This window comes from Camelus dromedarius, chromosome 10 (assembly GCF_036321535.1).
Source record: "Camelus dromedarius isolate mCamDro1 chromosome 10, mCamDro1.pat, whole genome shotgun sequence".
NCBI classification, from domain to species: domain Eukaryota; kingdom Metazoa; phylum Chordata; class Mammalia; order Artiodactyla; family Camelidae; genus Camelus; species Camelus dromedarius.
In genome coordinates this window covers 7,035,613-7,056,889 of record NC_087445.1, presented here as the reverse complement: position 1 = coordinate 7,056,889, position 21,277 = coordinate 7,035,613, and the positions used below count along the sequence as shown (strand labels likewise).

Below are 21,277 nucleotides of genomic sequence, written 5' to 3'. Positions count from 1 at the left end.
TGCAGGGTCTGTGCAAGATCTTGGAGCAATTTCTTTTTTAGCACCATGTCTAGGGGCCTGTTCGATTCCTCTGTCTATGCCTCCTGGCTTCACAGGACATCATAGGCTGGAGTGACAGGGCTGGTATGTCCTGCTTTTGAATGATGCCCTAGACTCACCTGCATTCCAGTCAACTCACTTTACAATGGGAGGCACCTTCACATTTGCCTGGCAACATAGGGACATCCAAAATGGTGGTCTGCAAGCAGTTAGGGAGAAACAGAGTATGCTTTAATTTATTTAAGTTGGTTAAGGGCAAGTGTTTCAGTCTTGACCTGGGAGTGCTAGGAGCTAGATTATTATATGCCTTGCTGAATTGCAGAAGCTGAGTGACTGGCTGGTCTCTAACGTTGATGCCTGATTAGAAAACGGAGAGGTCCCAGCAGTCAGGATGAAGGTACCCTGAAAGAGCCAGAGGAATTGAACAGGACCTGCATATTGTCCCCACCCTGCCTTCTCTCTCTCCTCTTTTCTCTCCAGACAGGCTGCCTATGCTCCTCCAGTCCACATAATAATAATAAACCCAGCTTCTGACAGTTCTCAACTTTATAACTGAAATCCGGGTCCTCATTAAAATGTTGGTTCATCTCTTTCAGTTCCAGCTCAGTTCCAGCTCCAAAATTCTCAAGGACTTGCTCTTATCAGCCTGGTTTTGGTCAGATGCCATTCCCTGCACCTGTGGAGGTGGTGGAGGAGGGAGCATAAGATGGTGATTCTTATGATAACCATATGAGTAAAAGACAGCTCTCACCAGAAGGGAAACCAAACATGAAGAAGTCTACCATATTAACATTTATGGATGCAGAGGAAAAATAAATATGCAAAGTAAATAAAGTAGGAGCTGTCAGAGAGGTAGAAGGAAAATCAGGAGGGAACAGACCTTTAAGGAAGCCAGGAAAGGACAGAGGTTCAATGAGGGACAGGTCAGCAATCCAAAATGTCAAAGAGAGGTGCAGTAGTTTATAGAAAGGGACCATTGGACTTAAGAACAAGGAGGCTGTTGATCATCTTGGCAAGAAGTAGTTGCAGTGGGCAATGAAGATGGGGTATGCGGTGGACGCCAGATTTTAGTGGTTTCAAGAGTAAGAAGTTGATGCAATATAGATGATTGACTGTAAGATTAGGAGGAAGGAGAATAGACATAGAAGGATGTGGAATTAGAGGAAGTTTTTTAAATTTTCTAAAAATTTCTTACATGTTTCTTACATGGGCATGTTTCAATACTGGTGACAAGGAACCAGGAGAAAGGATAAAACTGATCGCTATTTTCATTATTACTGTCCAGCTCCCCTGGGCTGTGCAGATCCAGGCAGGCAGGGAGAGGGTTGGAAGCTAAGACCCTGGCAGAAGGTGGGAACCACTTCAACTTTTCCTAGGCCACACTGGAATGTAGGACAGAGAGAGGAGGTGCCTGGCTTCAGCACTGGGTGACCCAGAGTCCTGGGAGTGTACCACGATTTGTGCCCAGACAGAGAGGCCTTGTGTGGAGAACAAAGGGTCCCAGGGCTGGAGCCAGCAGGTGGGGGCAGGGTAGACATGAAGCAGTCCTGTTCTAGGGCAGGCGAACTTGCCACGTGCTCTGGTTCCCTATCTCAAAACCGTGCCTGTCGCCGCCTGCTACCTCCTCATTCCTCATCATCCCTGCCCAGCAGCCACCTGCTTTCCCAGCTCCACTTCCCCACCTCCCATCCCTCCCCAGCCGCTGCCCCCGCCGGCTGCTCTCGCCATCCCTGAAGCTGGCTCACCAAGGTCCCTTTCATCTCCTTGTCACATCCGGTGAGTACTCTTCTGCCCTTATCTTTGCTGACTTCTTGGCAGCAGTGAGGCTGTTGATTCCCTTTTGAAACCCTATCTTCCTGTGTCTTCCATGAAGCCACTCTCTCTGGGAACATTTATTCTTCCTCCTAAAACAACAACTCTTGTTTATTAAGCACTTAGACTCTGTCAGAGCCAAACATTCATCACAGATCTCCCTCACGTGCACACCAGGTCCAAGAAACAGGTGAAGGAACCAGGGCTCAAGGCAACCAGGGGCTCCTCAAGATGCCTCAGCAGCAGTGATGCTCTGGACGAAAACCCCAGTTTGCTGCTTTGCACTCAACTCCAGCCCGCTGTCTGGCTGCCGCGCCTCTCTGGCCCCTCCTCAGCTTCCTTGGTGAGCTGCGCTCCGCTCCTCTCCTCTCCTCTCCTTAAGCAAGCTCCTCCTCCGTGTTGTGGCTTCAGTGCCCATTTTTATGCAGACAATGCTTTCACACCAACCCAGACCTTGCTCCCAAATCCCGGACTGACGTGCTGCTGCCGCCGCTATTGTTATTAAGAGTAAGATTTATGGAGTGTTTACAGCGTGGCAGGCACTGTGCTGACTTCCTTATATATATCATCTCAGGAAATCCTTACAATGACCCCTTGAGGTGGGTGCTGTTTTCCCATTGTCCATTTAAGGAAACTGAGCCTTGGATGGATCCATCACCTTGTCCCAGGTTAACAGGAGTCCGGGTGTGTCTGACCCCAGAGTGCGCTCGTAACTGCTTTCCACCGGAGGTCACACTCGTGCCTGACACTTGACGTGTCTGCATCTGAGCTCGGCTGTCCCTTAAGGTGCTGTGTAACCGGAGGCAAGTGATTGAACGTCTGAACCGTGGTTATTATCAGCTTGCCCGGAGCCTGCCCTCCTCCTGTGCTAACTAGTTCAATAAACAGCCCTACCACCTTCCAGTCAGCAGGGGATGCACAAGACTCTTCCATCTCCCATGTTCAGCGAGATGTGGTGACTTTGTGCTCTAAAAAGCACAGTTCTTCAAGCTGGTGGTTACCAGTGGGGACAGGGAGTGGGCAGGGACAATGTAAAGGTAGGGGAGAAAGAGGTCCAAACTATTAGGTATAAAATAAGCTACCAGGATATATTGTACAACACGGGGAATATGGCCAATACTTTATAACAACAAAAAATGGAATATAATCTTTAAAAATTGTGGATCACTAAATTGTACACCTGTAACTCATATAATATTGTACAGCAACTATACTCTGATTTGAAAAAGAAAAAGAAAAGCCCAGTTCTCACTGCCCTAGCCTTAGGCCTTCTCCCGCCTGCACTCAGGCCTCACACGCTCAGTCAAAGCACCTCACTCAGGCCTGCTGCTGCTCTCAGCCACCACAGGTCCCGCGTTCTCTTCCCTCCTTACCCTCCTCTGCACGGCCGCCAGAGCAGTCTTTCCCAAACACAGATCTGACCAGGTCTCCCCAGCGCCCGGGGCCCCCTGACTCTCAGCAGCTACCTATACTCCTTGGTTGGTGGACCCTTCCTACATCTTTCAGTCTCTCCTTCCATCATCCCATCACCTTCTCTGACTTTGACTCCTCCTGCCTCTTTTCTATTAGGATGGTTGTGATTACATCCCCACCACCTGATAATCCAGGATAATCTTCCCATCTTAAGAGCCTTAACTTAATCTCAGCTGCAAAATCCTTTTACCGTGGAAATTAACACTCACAGGTTCTGGGAATTATTTGGGAGCCATTTTTCAGCCTACCACAAGGGGGGTGGTATATTATTTCACAATCTTCAGCACATCCTTTGATGTAAATCTTGTTATCCCTGGATTGAAGATGAGGAATCTGAGGTTCAAGATTGAGGGATTTCAGGGGGAGGGTATAGTTCAAGTGGTAAGGCTCATGCTTAGCATGCAGGAGGTCCTGGGTTCAATCCCCAGTACCTCCTTCAAATAGAAATAAATGAATAAACCGAATTGCTTCCCCCTCATTAAAAAAAAAAAAAGATTAAGTGAATTCCCTTAAACCCAAAGTAATAGATAAATGATATCTAAATAGATAGATGATAGAGAGAGATGGTCTTTAAAAACTGAAAAAAGATACATGCTTATTATTTTTAAATGATTTATAAGCCATATAAAAGAATACAAAGAAAAATGCAATGAATCACTGAAAATCTCACTACCCAGAAGTCAGCATTAACATTTTATGCACAAAGCTTTGAGAGAGAGAGAGAGGTAGAGAGTCAGACAGGTAGAAAAATGAATGAGACACACTATAGAAGCTATTATTTTAGTCCAAAGTGTGCTATTACTTGATTTTGATAGAGGGAAAAGAAACTAAAGTGAAAATGAAGGAGTAGCTAACTTCAGCTAAATATTTCTTCACCTCAAAAAAAAGTTCATTATTAAAAGACCCCTCTCAAGTTAAGAAAAACAATTTCAATTAAGAGACTGGAGTAGGAGCTTTACAATTGTTTCCATTTTATACACTTATTAGTCACTCTGAACTGTGAAAGAAAGTGTGATTTGTACTTCTGCCCTCCTTTCTACCCCTTTTCTCCATTCCAGACTATGTTGCCAATGTTGTTTTTACTTTATCAGGATTTACAATATTTACATTCTGTTCTGCAACGAAAGTTCCCACAGTTGAATCTTAATCTAAATGGAATGAATGTTCATCACCGGTCCTCTTACAAGGAATCTCCTTTTCTCAGCATCTGACTTTGATTCATCTCTTGGCTGACTGAATTTTGTCATTGAGAACTTTCTCCAGTAGGGCTGGTGAGCTCTGTATCCCCAAATTCATGATTGGGATCAGCCCCTTGGTTGGTTATATTCTGGGGTTTTCTACCCTCTGAACTTTGTGCGTATTGTTTCATCCTCTTCATTTGACGAATGTTACCTTGGAGAAATCTGAGATTCAGACTGAATTTTCCCCCTGACATGACTTGCTTTTTCTGCCTAGGTTCCTAAAGTATTCTTATTTTATCCTCAAAGTTTGGTTGCTAAATCAGTGTATCTTAATGTCAACTATTCTGTATCAAGTCTTCTAGTCGATGGTGTGCACTTATAATCTGAATATTCAGTTCTTCCTTCATTTCAGGGAAGGCTTTCCCATGTTTCATACTTCAATAACTTTTTCTGTTCCATTTTTGGAACTTCGGCTTTAGGGCTGCCAACAATTATGCTTATGGTAGCTTGTCTTTGTCCTGTTAACTTCACTCTAATTGCTTTAGCATCTTTACCTTTTCCCATCACATTTACTCTTGCTATCTCAAGGCTTTCCTGCAGATTACTTTGGTTTTCAGTCATATCCATTCTGTGTTTTGCTGTTTCTAGTTTATTTATGACATCTGTAACGGTATTGTTGGCCCTTTATTATTTTTCCTTAGTTCTGTTATCTCCCTTTTCACCTCATTCTGTTGTTTTATCATCTTGTTTTTGGGTTCTTGTTCTATTGATTTCATACTATTATTAAGACCTTCTGTAACAGGAAGAACTTGCCAGGAGACTGCTTTTATTCCTTTGGTTGTGTTTCCTTTTAGATTGGGCTCTTTATCTATTTTTTGCATTCTGTCCTCCTTGTTCCTTTCCTTTCCCTCCCTCCCTCCCTTCTTTCCCTCTTTCCTTCCTCCCTACCTGTATTGTGGCTGTGGTCTGTGTGCCTAAGGGTCATGCCCTTTCCTTTGCTCTTCTACCTGCTGTGGCTCACACTGAGCGGACCTCTCCTTGCTCTGGAGTCGAGCCCCTTCCCGTCTTGGCTGGACCACTTTATCTTCCCCTGGGAGTCATAGTTTGAAAGCTGGCTGTTGTCTCCAAACCCACCCACCCCACTTCTGTGGCCTGGGGGGTGACTTGGCTGGGGCTGCCTACTGACCTTGATGGGACTGAGTGCTGCCTCTCCTCTGAGGCCCTGTTAGGAATCCTTCTCCAGCTAGAGGGCAGGGCACATCCCATCCTGTCGGCTCTGGTTGGCCCCCAACCTCAGCCCTGTACTCTGGACGACACCAAGCCATGGCAGCTCTTCTGGCCTCTCAGGTCTCATGGACGAGCATAGGGGTTTCTGCTTACAAAGATTTTCCCCCCAGACTTTTCCTAAGGCTACCTACTCACCCAACAGTCCACTTCTCTCAGATTGCAGTATATTCACGAGAATTCTTGGTGTTTGGCTGACCCGCCTTTTCTCAATACTAGTTTTGGACATGGGGTTAGGAGACATACCATTCACTCACTGCACCAGAATCTTGTTACTTCCCTTTGCTATCATATTTTAAGGTTTATAAAACGTCCTTGTTTGGTTGGACTTGAGCTGGTACCAGCATTCTTGTTTCAGTTTGTTTTGGCTTTTGTTCATTTTGTTAGTGGGGGGGGAATAGGATGGGGTGGAGTGATTCTGTGGTGGTGGCGTCACTTTGCTGCCCTAACTCAGAGATCCCCAGCCTTGCTCTGTCCACACCTCTCCCCTAAGAGCCCTTCTGTGGGCAAGACCCTAGCAGTCCCAGCCCCCATCCCTTTCAAGTCTCAGAGGTGAGACGGGGGCCCACAGGACCAGGCCTCAGCTCCGAGAGGGTATCCAGTCCACCCATTGAGTAAAGAGGGAGTGAGCAGGGAGTGTTTCATGGAGGCAGCATCAGAGGGACCTCAAATGCTTCACAAGAGAGCATCGGGCAGGGAAAGCATGAACCAAGGCATGGAGATAGGACAGCTGGAAACAATGATGAGGGAACAGGGTGGAGTGGGATTGTCCAGCTGGAGGAGTGCCAGCTGAAGGGAGCAGGAGGAGAGACGCAGGAGAGGAGGGCAGGCAGGGCCTAGGTGTGCAGCCTGGCCTGGGGGCTGCCCCTGCGTGTGACCAAAGCACTGAGCTTTCGTGTCTGGACTCTCAGGGATAGCATGGTGGGCAGGGGCGGGCACAGGCAGGGAAGGCTGGTTCCTACCTCCCCTCCCCATCTCAGCGCCTCCCAAGGAAACTTCTCTGACTGCCCCTCTCCCACCGCCCGCCTGCCCTGGTACCCCAAGAGGCTCCTGCTCTCTTCCCCACGGCCACAGGCCAGGCCTTGACCACGGCCACACTGACACACCACAGACCTGCCCCTGCTTGCCTCGTCACACAAAAACAGAACTGCACAGCTGCACACCATCATGCAAACTTGCACGTGATGGTGCAGTGACACGCTGTAGAGAGCACACTGTGCACATAGCCCCGCGCTGTCTGGCTCCCTCTGGGACCTTTGTCTCTGGTTCTCCTGAGAGCTTGCCCTGCCCCCTGGTGGCCACTCCCCAAGCCACTACACTTCTGGAAGGACCCAAACTCTCCACTCCCTTTGCAGCCTGGTTCCTGCTCAAAGAAGCTTCTAGCCTTGAGCAGCCTCCCCCCTCAGACTGGCGCTGTCATTACAGGCCCCCTCAGATGCACTCCCTCACAGACCGGCCTCTCAGATCAGCACTGTTAGGCAAGGCCTTCTCAAATAGGGTGACCAACTACCCCGGTTTGCCTGGGGCTGAGGGGTGTCCCAGGACTTGAGATATTCGGTGCTAAAACTGGGAAGTCCCAGGCAAAGCAGGACTAGTTGGAGATCCTATTCTCAGACCTCTGTGCCTTCAGAGTAGTCTCCTCAGACTGGTAGTCCCCTTCAGACGTTGCCTGCATCAGTCTGTCCCCTCAGATCGGCCCTTCCAAACAGGACCCCTTCAGCAGCATGCTCCAGACCGGCCTCTGCCAGACTAATCCTGTCACACAGGCCCTCTCAGACCCACTCACCTTCGGATTCGCCTTCCCCATCAGAGTGATCCTGTCAGATAAAGTCCCTTCCAGCCTCTGTCCTCAGACTGGCTCCATCAGACTCCCCTCCTCAGACCTCCTTCCCCTCTGCCCTCCTCTGAGGAGAGGGAAGGGATGTGAGGATTATACTGCAACCCTTCTTGCCCCCAGGGCTTTAGCCCTACATCCCCAGGCAGGTGCTACCATCTGAGGGTCATATCTCTATCTGTCCACGTCCAGTAGCTCTCGGCTGCAGGCAGATTGAACATGAGGGCCTCAAGCCGTAAAGACACACAGGTGCAGGACACAGGGCTGGGTTTGGAGCCAAGCATTCTGTTCTCTCCATGTGAGAATGAACTTTCTCGGAGCCCCAGCCTAGGGAGTTAGTGAGCTCACTGGCTCTGGGGAGCTCTCAAAGCCAGAGGCCGCAGGGAGGCATTCCTGCCGGGTGTCTGCCCACCACCTCCCTCTCTCCTCTCCTGGCCCGCTGCTGGGAGGCAGCCGTGGATGTGTGTGCTGATAGCTGCCTGCCCAGGAGAATGAAGGGCAGGCGGGTGGCCGAGAGAGGGCAGCAGAAGCCAGGACAGCCCCCGGCTCAGGCCAGAGAGCAGAGCAGCCACAGGTGGGGGTCTGGACCAGGGCAGGAGCACACAGAGAAGGGCAAAGAGAGGGAACTGCCAGAGTCAGGGAAGAGGAACAGAGACACAGCTGGGGACAGGGGCATACACACACAAACACACAGAGATAGAAACACAGAGAGAGACACAGAGACTCTTAGATGGGGACCAACCCCCAGAGACAGAGGGAGGAAGGCAGAAAAAGAGAAGATTGAGAGACAGGGAGGAGGACAGAGGCAGAGACAGGGCTGGAGACAGAGAGAGAGAGATGGTGAGAGAGACAGAGGGTAGCAGAGATAGGAGATGAAGACATACAGAGAAACACAAGGACAGGGACCAGGACAAAGACATGTTCAGAGACAGGCATAGGACAGAGACAGAGACAAGAAGGTGTTCAGCGAGAAGAGGACGGGCCAGAGACAAGTCAGTGTCACAGGAACAGGGCCCAGAGGAGGGTTCCCATCCCCAGTGCACCTTGAGGAGCAAGGAGAACTAGTGAGCTGAGAGGCTGGGCTGCGATGCACACCCGACCTGGGATCTAACCCCCTCCAAGCAGTGCACATCCTCCCACCCCCTCCCCAACAACACCAGCAGTGTTTTAATTCTTCAGGTTCTGATTTTGCCCTAAGAACTAATGTCTTTAGTCATCCCCAGCACCCCGGAACCACGATGAGATACAACAGATATGGAGGGACAGCACTCGGAAGCAGCTGCAGACAACAGTCAAGACCCTCCAAGGCCAGCAGCCTCTGTGAGGTCAAGGGCCAGGACCCCCAGGGAGAGATGACCACTCCCAGGCCCACGTCCAGTCTGGTCAGAGGCAATGACACTGCCCCTCCAGCCACCTCGGGGCTTGGGACAGGGCTGGGTCTCTCCCTTGGGGTTGGGGGCAGGGAGATGCCCCAGTCCTCCTCTCCGTTGGCCTCTGAGGCTCCAGCAGGCCCCCTCCCCTCCTTCTCCTCCCCAGGCCCCACATAATTGCTTTCCCATGTTGCTAATGGAGGCCAGATTGCTGATGCCCAAGCCCTGGGTGGGTGGCGGGTGGGTCAGGGCTGACCAAAGCTCTCAAGGCAGGAAGGCAGCACAGGCCAGAGACCTCCTAATTTCTGTCCCCCTAAGACAAGGACAGGGAAGCGGGAGGCTCAGACCCAACCCAGGAATACAATGTCCTTCACCCCCTATTCCCCTCACCCCTGCTGGACCTGGAGTGCAGGTTTCAGACCCGAGCCACACCTCACAGAGACCAGACAGGCAGAACTGGGGGTCCAGGCCACAGAGACAGGCCCACAGCCCTTCTCAGGATGTCCTTCCTGGGAGCCTCTTCCGGTGAATGAGGAGCCACATGCTCCCACAGCTGGGGCTGCTCAGCTTGAAAAGCCACAGGCCTCCACCCTGACACCAAGCCTTTGCTTTCCACGGCATCTCCCGCCTGGAACATGCTTCTCGTCTTCTAGTGCCCGGCCTGGAGGAGAGCCAGCCACCTTCACTCTGAGCCCCCCACCCACTTGGAGTCCTGTCCAGGCCTGACTCATCGATGCTCCTGGCACCGTGAATCCCTCCTCCCAGGGCATCATCCCAGGCAGGTGGCGAAACCAGCAAGGAATGCCCATTTTCTGACCCTGGTCTGTGGAGGAGGGTTTGAATCAGAGTGCATGTGTGACATGGGGGGCAGCGGTATGGTTAGTGGCGGTGTGGTGCTCAGTGCCTGCTGGGTGTGCATGGGCCAGCATGTTCATGGCTTCAACTCCTTCTCTCCTTGCTCCAGCCGCCCAGAACACAGCCAAGCCTGGCTCCCAGGTTGGGGCTCTGGCCTAACCCTTTGCCCTCAGCCCCAGGCCAGAGGTGCCTGCCAACTTGGCCCCAGCCTCAGGCATTCTCAGCCAAGGAGCTGCAGGGAGGTGGCTCCTACAAGGGGGGCTGGACCTGAGCGGGTCGGGGGCAGCCAGGGGCCCCTCCTCTGAGGAGAAATCAAAAAGAACCTGGAGTCCCAGTTTAGGGACTGGAAGGGTGTGGACAGGGTGTGGAGCTGGACCAAAGACCGAGTACCTTGTAAAGCCAAAGCCCATTCCTCCCCCACTCACACTGAGTCCTGACTGCAATCTAACCCTGGGGTAAACCTTATACTCCACACTGCCCGTCCTGAAGCACGAGTCCAGTTCCTAGTCACAAGCCAAGTGGCCTCCTTCAAGAAGCCTCCCTCCCTGCACCGGCCCAGGCCACTCTGCGCTCTGGGCCCTGGCTGAGTCCCAGGCCTGACCTGATAGAACCCTGGGGCTGTGTCTCCACGATGGCAGGGATACGAGCCCTCCACCCCGAGGCGGAAGTCTGGCCTCCTCCCTCTTGCATCTCTCCCCCGTGGGTACCCTTAGTGCTGCCCGGATTCAGCAGCCTCTGGGGCTGAGGGATGCCCCCGAGTGGGGCCTGCCGTGCTGGGACCCCTCATCCCCCACAGCTCTGGCCCTGGCCTCCAGGGCGTCCTACCCTCCAAAGACGCTGAAAGCCTCATCCCCAGACACAGCTGCCCGAGAGCGGAACTGCCTCCCCCACCTCTCTGGAGAGAGGTGACTCTCTCCAACCCCAGTTCCTTCCCTCCTCCAGGCCTGGAAGGCGAGGAATCTGGGGAGGAATCCTGGGAGGAGGGCTACCCTCCCAAAGTGGGTCTGTTCCGAGGACTCATGAAATGGTGACGTTTAATGAGAACTCCCCCACCCCCCACCCCTGTATATACATCTATAAAAAATTCAAATACAGCAAGTTACCATTGAGTCAGACTAGAAGGGACTGACAGGGCATTAAATACTGTGAGGAAGGAGGAGGAAAAGGGGAGGGTCGTACAAAATAGGGGCAGAGGTGGGGGACTGAAAAGTGTGGACACTGGGGGGAGGGGGATGGCTGGGCCCCCCCAGCATCAGGAGCTTATAATCTGATGGTGGCAACAGAGACCCTGGGACAGACAGGAGGCTGGGGCAGGAGGAGAAATGATGGATGTGAGGGGCTCCCCTCAGGCCCCCCAAGGGCTCCTGGGAGTCGCTGGCATTGGAGGGTCCAGCCCGAGGGGGCAGGTTTGGGGTGGGGGGTCTTTGGTGGGTGGGTTAGCTGCACAGCCCCCTTCCCTGAGGAAGGGAGGAGGGGCAGCACGGTGTGGCAGGGCTGGGGGCGGCAGGCCCGGGCCTGCCGGGGTCTCTACAAATTGTGTCTGAAGAGAATGCAGAAGGTCCTCCTGCCCGTGTGCAAAATAGAAACCGGGGTCTTCGGGCTCAGTGCCGGCCTCTTGCTCCTCTGCAGGTGCGCTGGCATGTCCTCACGGGATGCCGGGCTCTGGGGAGAAAGGGCAGGGTGCTGTGAGGGACGAGGGTGGAGTGGGGGCCCCTCAGGCTCCCCCCTGCTGCCCAGCCTCACTCGACTTACCAGATCAGGAGACTGCTGGCAGTGGCGGCGGCGGCAGCCAGGGCCAGAGTGAGAGGGACACTGATGAAGAGGGGTGCTGAGGGCCCTCCGCCGCTGCCCAGCTCCCCGGGGTCACAGATCTTCGTGGTGGGCGGGGGGGCCAGTGAGCTGGTGGTGCTGGTCGTGGTCTCTGGGGAACATGGGGGAAACTCAGGGCAGGGCCAGAGCCAGAGTCCCACCCAGATCAAGGGCTTCATGAGGCACACCGTTCCTGCTTCCTGTGTCAGACTGGTGCTGCCTCCCCCATCAGACAGTCCCTGCCTCCTCTCTCAGACTTGCCCTGCCTCACCTATCCGGCAGATCCTGCTTCCCTAAGTCCCACACATACCCTGGTCCCGACCAACAATGTCCAGACAGCAAGGACCAGGAACAGCAGGTGCTGGACAGACCAATGGGAGTGTGGCAGCCACACAGAGCGTGGAGACCCCTGGGGCAGAGGCTCCAAGTGCCAAGAGGAGCTGGAGGGAGCACAGGGGGCGGGCTCACCGGGGGCCTGGGCCTCGGTGGTGAGGTGTCGTGGCTCCTCAGTCCAGGGCGTGGCATGGGCAGCCACGCTCCAGTCACTCCAGGTCCCGATCTCATTGTCCTTGGCCGCCACCTGGATGATGTACTCCTTCCCCGCGTAGGCGTCTGTGATGGTGTGCGCTGTGCCGTCCGACAGCTCCACCTGCAGCCAGATGGTGGGGTGGGGAAAATACGGGCAGATGGACTCTGGGGGTCAGGGCAGTGAGCCCCCCCCGGAAGAAGTGGGAACACTTGTGGGGAGAGAGGACTGAAAACACCCCTGGAGGGGATGAGGACTTCCGTGATGGGTGAGGGGGCACACGCAGATATTGAGAATATTCCCACAGGAGAGTAAAGACATCTCAGGGAGGAGACCCCCCCCCCAGAGAGGGAAGACGGTCCTGAGTGAGGATCATCTGTCTTTAAGGAGATTGGAAGCACCCTGACGGGAGAATAAGGAGGACTTGGCCCCAGTGTCTCCACCTTGCTGTCACCGCAGCTCTCTCACTGACCCCAGCCTGAGTCCTGACCTCACTCCAGTCCCAGCTGGAGGGGACAAGAGTAATGGGGTGAGAGAAGGAATGGTGTTGAGCTGCCCTCTCCCACCCCATCAAGAAGCAGTTTAGAGGGAAGGTTACAAACACAGACAGGGAGCCAGGCTGCCTGAGTCCAAATTTTGGCTCCAACACCTACTAGCTAGGTGACTAAGTTACTTAACTTCCACATGCCTTGCGGTCCTCATCTGTAAAATGGCGTTAACGATCTCTCTCACAGGGTTATAATGAGGACCCAGGCACGTGGTAAGCACCGAGCAGACTTCAGCCAGCTCTGTCATCATCATGGGTTCCGGCTCAGAGCCTGGGTTCCCAGATGCCCAGCGCACCCTCCAGCCTGGCCCCAGCTGGGCCTCCCCCTCAGGAAGGCCTCAGTGCGGTTATCACCCTGCCTGAGGAGGAAAAGGGGCAGGGAGGGGGCAGCTCCCGGGGCTGCAGGACAGGAGACAGCTGCTCCATTTCCTCCTGGAAGCATCGCCACTGCCCCTAGCCCCGCCCCGGCCAGCTCCATCCTGCTGGTCTCCCCCCAGCCTCCAGGCTGGCCTGCCTGTCCGGCGCCCCTCCCAGGCCCAGGATGGGCTCTGGTTCATCTCAGCGGCACCCGCTGCCTCATTAAGCCGCCTCGTAAACAGGGGCAGCCGGCAGGGGCGGAGGGGGGGCCGCTGTGGGCCACGTCTGGCTTCAGGGCTTTTTGGTCCCTGTTCCAGTCTTCCCCTAAGAAAACCAGGGTCTGGGCTACCTGACCAGACAGGCTGTGAGTACATGTACGTGTGTGTATGTGTATCCACGTATGTGCGGCTGGGTCCCAGTGGAGTGAGAAACTCTCCCCATCCCCCCAAGGTCTGTGGTCCTGAGGTGGGAGGTAGTGCTACAGGCCAGGGTGGGGGTGAGAGCCCTTCTGGGCCCAGACCTGGGCTCAGGAAGTCCTCCTACCAGCCCTGGAAGATCAGTGGGCCCCAGAGACTCTCCACTCCTGGAGTTGGGGCCCAGTTCCACCTCTGGCCCCCAGTTCCCTTTGGCTCTGCAAAGACCCCCTCTGGCTGAGCAACCCCAGCTCATTCGGCTCCTTCTCCCTCTTGCCAGGATTTGGCCACCGGCCCCTTCTTGGATTCTGTCCCCCAGATCTCCACATCTATCTTTCCCCAAAATGAGAGAGCCATGGGGAGCAGATCAAATTAGCACATCATTGGTGGACTTACGGTGGGCAACCATGCCTCCAGGAATGTGGTCTAAGAGCCCAGTGCTCTCCCGGAAGCCACATCTCCTAGGCCTGCGCCTTTCTTCCTAGGTTGTCACTAATCTCTTAATCCACCCCCTTAAAAGAATGGCTCCACAACTGGCAGGAATTCCCTGGTTGCTGGCATCTGCCTTGCCGAGGCATCCTCCATCCAGTCTGCGGCAGCAGATGTCAAACATGCCCTCGAGGCCTTCCTGCTGAGTTAGGCCCACAGCAGAAGATGCAGGGAACCCAGGCTCGCCCAGCACCCGCTGCCCCCATGCATACCGAGACAGCCCCTGTCAGGCCTCACGGTGCCCATTCCTGTGCAACTTCTGGCCTGCCTCTCTCACTTCCTCCTGAAAATCCAAGTGATGTTCTCCGCTCTCCCCGCCACACTCCCTCCCAATCATACACCTGCCTCTCTCCAAGATCAAGGATCAGGGAGAGTAGATTCTGTTTAGAGCAAAATACAAGTTCAAAAGAGCCATAAATCTAGCCAACCCCAATGCCAATGTGACACGGAACAGGGCTAACATGTGCCACAGGCCAGGCATGTTCCTGACACGGAGCCCGTGTATTTTGCTTTGCCCATGTAAGTGTGGAGGTCAGTTCTGCCCATGGTGTGGGCCAGGATGTGGTCTTGGCATGTTAGTCACAGGCATGTAGGGATCATGGTTCCTGCTGGGGACCACGTGTGTGCGTGCATGTTCCCGTGTGTGTGTGTGGTGGGCAGTGTGCCAGGTCCACTGCAAGGCGTGTGCGCCGCGACGCGCAGGGCTGCTGCCTGTAGCTCGTTAGCAGGGGAGGGGGGCTTGTGAAACTAGACCCTGGTTATTAGCAATGCATTAGTCGCGGGCAGCTAGCCAGGCGGGAGGGACTCCGGACTCTGTCAGGGAACACATGAGCAGCCTTTGTTGGGGCCAGGCCTGCAACCAGGACAGGCGCCCTAGAATCGAATTACGCACTTTAAAGACCAGCCTGGAGAGGGGCATGAGGAGGTGGGGCTGGAACCTGGTGGACTTGAGGGGGGAACAGGTTGACCCTGGGTGCCAACTTGGGTTGCCCTGGGGAGCACCCTCCCAGCCCCAGTCCTAGCCCACAGACCTCAGGGGCCACACAGCACCCACAACCCTATGGGCCCCAGGGCTCGCAAGGAGAGAGAAACCCAAGTCTGCCCCAAACCCCTGGCTGCTCCCCAGAGCTCTCTATTGTAGCTTGATCAACATTCCAGACCACAGCCTGACCCCATACCACCCTTTTCCACTGCTCGGTTCCTGGCCCATACCACCTTCTGATCCATAACTTTAAGCTGACCTCTAAGCTAGACTTGACTCTGGAGCCATAACACTAGTCATGGCCTGAGATCACACCCTGGACGAAGCTTGACTCCACTGCCTGATTCTGACCCCCTGCTCCCATCTGTGAGTCCTTGACGACAGGGACTATCCTGCCCCTTGGGCCCAACACAGGCCCAGAGTGTAAGAGGGAGATGTCTGATCAGGGCTGAGAGCCAGATGTAAGAAAAGAGAAACATTGCCTGCCCTGCCTGCCATCTGCCTCCTTGCATTTCTCTCCACTGCCCTGGGGAGCCACAGAGATAGATGTGTTCCCAATGCCCTAATGAAGGTCGCCAGGAACCCCTAAGGGCCTTAGATCAAGACATTTCCTTCAGCTCCATCCATCCTTCCAGGCCCACCTGGCCCCTTCTTCCCCAAGAAAGCCTCTCTGATTGCCCTCAGGCTCACACTGGAGCAGCTATAGCAGTAGGGATATGAGGACCTCCCATGCCGTGTGGCTCTGATTCAGGCTCTCGGGATCTGGGCAGGGCAAGGGAGGGCACTCACATGCTGCCACTGGTCCAGGATGAGGGGCCGATAGCGCAGAAAGAACTTGAGAGGAAAGGACTCAGGGTCAGGCCAAGTTGAGGGGGTCTGCCATGTCACCTCGAGCCGGCGAGGGTTGCTGGGCACTGGCCGGGCTACCACGTTTTCTGGAGGGTCAGGCTTCACTGTTCAGTAAACATAGGTTCATTACCACACTGATCTCTGAGAACAACCCCACTTTGTCAACCCCAGCCACCGTCAACCAATGCACATCGTCAATCATCATCACCACCATGGTCGCCATTGTTCTTCTCTGTTGTCAGTTCTGGCACCACCATTAACGGCCGTCTCATTACTCCACCTTTCACATTCCTGTCATCACCAATGACTGTCACTATAGTCACCGTCACCAGCTCATGATATCAACATCATAAATTTCATCCCGTCATCCCCACCCCATCCTCATGATGACCAGCATCCCAACTACTAAGCCTACATCCTTCTCTACCATCACCCCATCATCACTGGGTCCACTCCCTCCGGCCTCATACACTCCCCGCAAGCTTGGCTTTTCACCGCAGCTTTTCCACTTCCAAACTTGGACACATCCTCTCTTTAAAGAATCTGAGTTTGAAGCTGCTCTGTGGGTCAAGATTAAAAGACAGCCCACAGGTGGTACAGATCAGGGTAGGAAGTAGGCTGAGGATCTGATGGGAACATTTCAGGGCCCATTCATGTAGAAACAGTCTGGTTGGGGACTCAGCCATGGAGTGGGATGGGACAGGGGCAGGCAAGGGGTCTGGCTGGGATGGGGCAGGGGGAGGAAGAGGATCTGGCTGGGATGGGGCAGGGGGTGGCAGAGGGTCTGGCTGGGATGGGGAAGAGGGAGGCAGAGGATCTGGCTGGGATGGGGCAGGGGCAGGCAGAGGGTCTGGCTGGGATGGGGAAGAGGGAGGCAGAGGATCTGGCTGGGATGGGGCAGGGGCAGGCAGAGGGTCTGGCTGGGATGGGGCAGGGGGTGGCAGAGGATCTGGCTGGGATGGGGCAGGGGCAGGCAGAGGGTCTGGCTGGGATGGGGCAGGGGGTGGCAGAGGATCTGGCTGGGATGGGGCAGGGGCAGGCAGAGGGTCTGGCTGGGATGGGGCAGGGGGTGGCAGAGGGTCTGGCTGGGATGGGGCAGGGGGTGGCAGAGGATCTGGCTGGGATGGGGCAGGGGCAGGCAGAGGGTCTGGCTGGGATGGGGGTTGGGGAGAAGGCAGTATCTGTCCCAGTCCTGTCTCCTGTTCTGACACCTCATTCATCACAGGCCGTAAGGAAGCCATTAGCATGGGGGGGTGGAGGCTGCAGCTGCACAAGGGTCTGGCCCAGCCTGCCCCCCTCCCCCTCCTGCATGCTCTGGGAGCCAGAGAGACGATGGGAAGAGCTGCTGGAGAGGTCTCTTGGCCCCTGCAGGTAAAGGACATTCACTCAAATGTTCACAGGTATATACATGCCATGTGTACATGTACACCCTAATACATGCCACATATACCAGTGCACGCATGTGAACATTGCCACGAATGCTCACATACACCTCTGGCAAACATCTGCTCACACACTCCCACTGGCATATGCAGCAGGGATTTTCCACCCCTTCCACGCACCAATGGTGAACTCGTCGAAGGTGATGGCGGTGGCGTTGTGGCCCAGGGCATTACTGACACTTATGGAGACCTTGTACTTGACGGTGGAGAACAGGTGCATGTAGCGGATGTGGCAGCGGTTCTTGAGGGCTGGGTCCTTCTCACAGACCATAATTTTGGAGCCATGCCTGGAGAGGGGTGAAGCCCAGGCACTGTTACCAACATCAAGGGGCGGGTAGGGCAGAGGTTGGGGGAAGGTCAAGCCCAAGGCTGGGCTAGAATCTGGACAGAGGGCACGGAGGGGCTGGGGGGAGAGGTCAGAGATCAGGGTTGGAAGCGGGTCACAGGCGCGTCTACTCACAGTACAGTCACATTGAAGGTGTTGGGGATGTAGGTGGGAGCAGGCAGATGCCAGCTGCAGTAGAAGCCCTTGGGGTAAGTGTTGGAGCGGCAGCTGAGCACGGGCTCCCTCGGGGGCACTGGGGGTGAGGACAACACGGTCAGGTCATTCCTGGAGTCCCCAGTCCCTTGCACTGGTGCAGGGACAGGTGGGCCCCAGAACCTCAGCTCTCCCCCTTCAACCCATCAGCAATGCCAGAGGCTGGGGGGGAGGGCGGGCTGTCAGCGAGGGTCTGAGGCTTCCCAGGCCACAGAGAGCCAGATGTTTAATTAAAGAAAAACAAGGGACGTATGGAGAGGGAGCGCCCCCACCTGCTCCATGAAGGCGGGAACTGTGGGGAGCAGGGGGCTGCGGGCCTCAGCTCATCAATCACAGGATGGAGGTGATGTCTGGGGGAAGCGGCCCCAGCCCCACATCTCCTGCCACATTGCGTCCATTTCCAGAGGAGGACTGTGCAAGAGGCCGAGGGGGGTCTTGACTGTGCCCTCTGGCTGGTGGGGTGAGCAGGGTGCACTCCCTGGAGGAGAGACATCCCAGGCTTTCCCTCCGGAGAGAATGGGAAGCACGAGGGCAGGGCTGGTGGCTCCACGGGAACAGCAGCACTGGGTGGCTGTTCACATGCGTGTATGTGTTGTGTGTGTATCTGTGCGTGATGTGAATGAGTGACATGGGATGGAATGTGGGGACATATGCAGGAGTGTCTGTGTGTGGCTCTCAGAGCACATGTCTCTGAGTGACTGAGTGCTCCCTTGGTGTGTACCTCACCTCAGTCCCAGCCCCCAGCTTCTCCATCACAGACCCTTTAAGGAGCCCTTTACGTGGTCAGCAGCTGCCTTTACTCTGGGAACTGGGGAAGCCCAGAGAGGGATGGGGACCTGCCTGAGGTCACACAGCAAGCTAGAGCTGGTTGGTACTAAACCCCAGGATGGGCATACCTACCTACATGACTATACACACATACTTGGGAAGTCCTCTCTGCTATCTAACCACACTCGTTTTGCTGCTGCGAGCACTTAGTCCAGCTGTCCGACCCTTGGGCATTGGGTAAGGCGTGAGGACAGCCAGCTCAGGCTCCTGGAAGGAGGCAGCTTCTGTGATCTGACCCAGGCAAGGAATGTCCATCTGTGGCTCCGGGGACACTGACACCTCCCTCCTGTGCCCCCCCACCCCGCCCCCTGCCTGACAGGTGGACAGGAAATGGGAGGGGGGCAGCTCAATAAGCCAGGGACGGTGAAGGGGAGTGTATGTTTCTGCTTTGCTGAGTGGCCGTGGTGACACTTGGGGAACTGTGGGCTTTCATCCACAGCGTGCACGTGACTGTGAGTGGCTCTGTGTGACCGTGTACGTGTCCAGTATGTGTGAAGTATGTCTGCATTGGGGCCGAACCCCCAGGGCCCAATCTGGCTTTGCAGCAGGAGAGACAAGGGGGTCAGGGAGGCACCCAGGGAAGCTTGAGTGTGGCAGGTGGAGTGGGCGACGCTGTGGGCAGAGGGGGCTCCAGCCCCAGGCTTGCAGGGGAGAACTGGCGCCCAGCTGAGCCTCCACAGGGGTCCACCGGAATTCTGCCCACTGCTGTCTGCCTCCCCTGGGAAGCCTTCCTGGCCCCGTGTCCATCTGACGTCTGCTCGACGTTCATCCTGTGTGCCTCTCGTATCCCTTCCCTCTCTGCCCAGGGGCACAGAGGCGTGGGGGTGGGGTGGGGGGCGGCCAAGGACACAGGAAGTGCCTTGTGGGGGCCTGTGGGCCAGGCCAGAGTTGGCAGCCACCCCAGGAGGAAAGGACATTCCGAGGTCGGCTAAGAAGCCTCCACTGCCCCTCCCGCCACCACCCTCCCTGACCCCCGGCTTCAGAGGAGAAGGGCGCTGGGGGGTGGGGGGGACTGAAGCCTGCAGAGTCAGCTCCCTGCTGCCTCGGACTCTTCTGAGGGCAGGGCGGGCCATGGCACTGGACTCACAGGCCAGCCCCCTCCCCCGGCCAGCCTCCCCACTGACCAGTTTCCTCCACTCCCCTCTGACCATCCTCCTCTCTCAGACCAGCCTCCCCTCTAAACCAGTTCCCCTCTCTGACTGGGCAGGTCATGGGGGGCCGGGGGACCAGGCCCAGCTTTGTCTGTCATCTGGCTACTCCTGCCTGGCCCTGGGCCCTGAGGAGGGAAGGGCTTGGGTTTCCTGACAGGGACCAGGTTTCTCAGAGGGAAAAGGAGGAAAGAAAAACAAAGAAAAGGAAGAAAAGGAGTGACTTGCTGCAGCTGGAGCCCAGCTGAGGGGCCGGGTGGGTGGAGGTGGGAGTGCAGCGAGCGACCAAGTGTGAGGTTGTGGGACAGTGTGCAATTTAGGAGGCCTGTTGTGAGTGTGCTGCAAGTCCGGGGAGAAGCTGATTTTAAGAGATTGCGATTGTGAGGCTGTGTGTGTAATTCTGAGAGGCTGCACGTGTGTGACTGGGGCTCCGGGCAGTCGCCTAACTGCGACTGGCTGTGTGTGACTGGATGACTGCATCCGTGTGTGACTCAGGGCGAGGCTGTTTGACTCCGGGACTGTCTGTATGTGTGGGGCCGTGTGGCAGAGGTCCTCTGTGAGAAAGTGTGCAAATGCATCACCATGTGTGAAACAGCGACGGCAGGACTACATACCTGACACACTGGGTATGAGACGGAACTTAAGCCTGAATGTATTTTTCAAATTGCAGGTGTGGCAAAGTGCCCAGAATTCCAAGTGTGTTCACACGTATGAGCTGAACACCGTGTGAGAGGCTGTGTGCGAGCAAAGCCCATATGCACACATGTCATAATCACATGCAGGCATGCTCCTGGATGCCCACACTTCCAGAGTTGTCCCCGTGGGGGCTCCTGAGATGCCCAAGTGACAGCCTCAGCCTGTGGCAGGGTGTCCCTGCGTCCCACGCAGGGCCGTGTGTGCATGCGTGCGTGTACCCGCGCTGGCCCAGGGTTTGTTTGTTTTCCTCCTAATTGGCTTGTTTTTCCATGTCCAGCCCACCAAACCGCATGTTTTTCCTCTCATCTCGCCAGCCCGCCTGGGCTGGAGCCCCCGGCACGCACGAGGTCTGCCCATCGGCTCTGAGAGGAGGAGGGGCAGGCTGCCCACACCCCTGGCCAGGCCAGATCAGGCCGGCGGGGCGAGGTGACCCTTCCAGCTCCAGCCCTGTCCAGGCCCCACCCACACTCCTCCTCCTGCCTGGCATTCGAGGCCCATGTCCTGTCCCAACCTTAGCTCATGACATCCCTCGAGGCACCGCAACTTCTGGACTCCCAAACGCCCACCTTCCACCCATCTCCTCTCCCCAGTTCTTCTTCAAACACAGGCTGCTCTTTCCTTTCCCACCAAAACAGGGCTGGGGGGAAGCAGTGCTGACCCACGAGGGTCTGGAGTTTCTGTCCTGACCAATCAAATACAAACACTTTAAAACTGGACGAGGAACTGTCTATCTAAAATCAGTCAGTTAAGCTCTGATTTATTTTAGCTCAAAATCAGAATCACACTGAATCAACAGTGTCTAAGT

General features: G+C 55.3%; 1 protein-coding gene across 2 annotated transcripts in view; it reads right to left on the bottom strand.

The window, feature by feature from the left end:
• Positions 1-10,549: 10,549 nt before the first annotated feature.
• The window catches only part of CNTFR (ciliary neurotrophic factor receptor), a 38,035-nt gene continuing 27,307 nt past the window's right edge, over positions 10,550-21,277 (bottom strand). For both annotated transcript variants that reach the window (XM_031447210.2, XM_031447213.2), the window contains 6 exons: positions 17,723-17,840; positions 17,383-17,549; positions 15,761-15,924; positions 12,126-12,306; positions 11,601-11,769; positions 10,550-11,510 (listed from right to left, as the gene is read on the bottom strand). In XM_031447210.2, coding sequence (XP_031303070.1) covers position 11,510; positions 11,601-11,769; positions 12,126-12,306; positions 15,761-15,924; positions 17,383-17,549; positions 17,723-17,840 — 800 coding nt within the window. In that variant the 3' untranslated portion in view covers positions 10,550-11,509. The remainder of the gene's footprint in view (positions 11,511-11,600; positions 11,770-12,125; positions 12,307-15,760; positions 15,925-17,382; positions 17,550-17,722; positions 17,841-21,277) is intronic.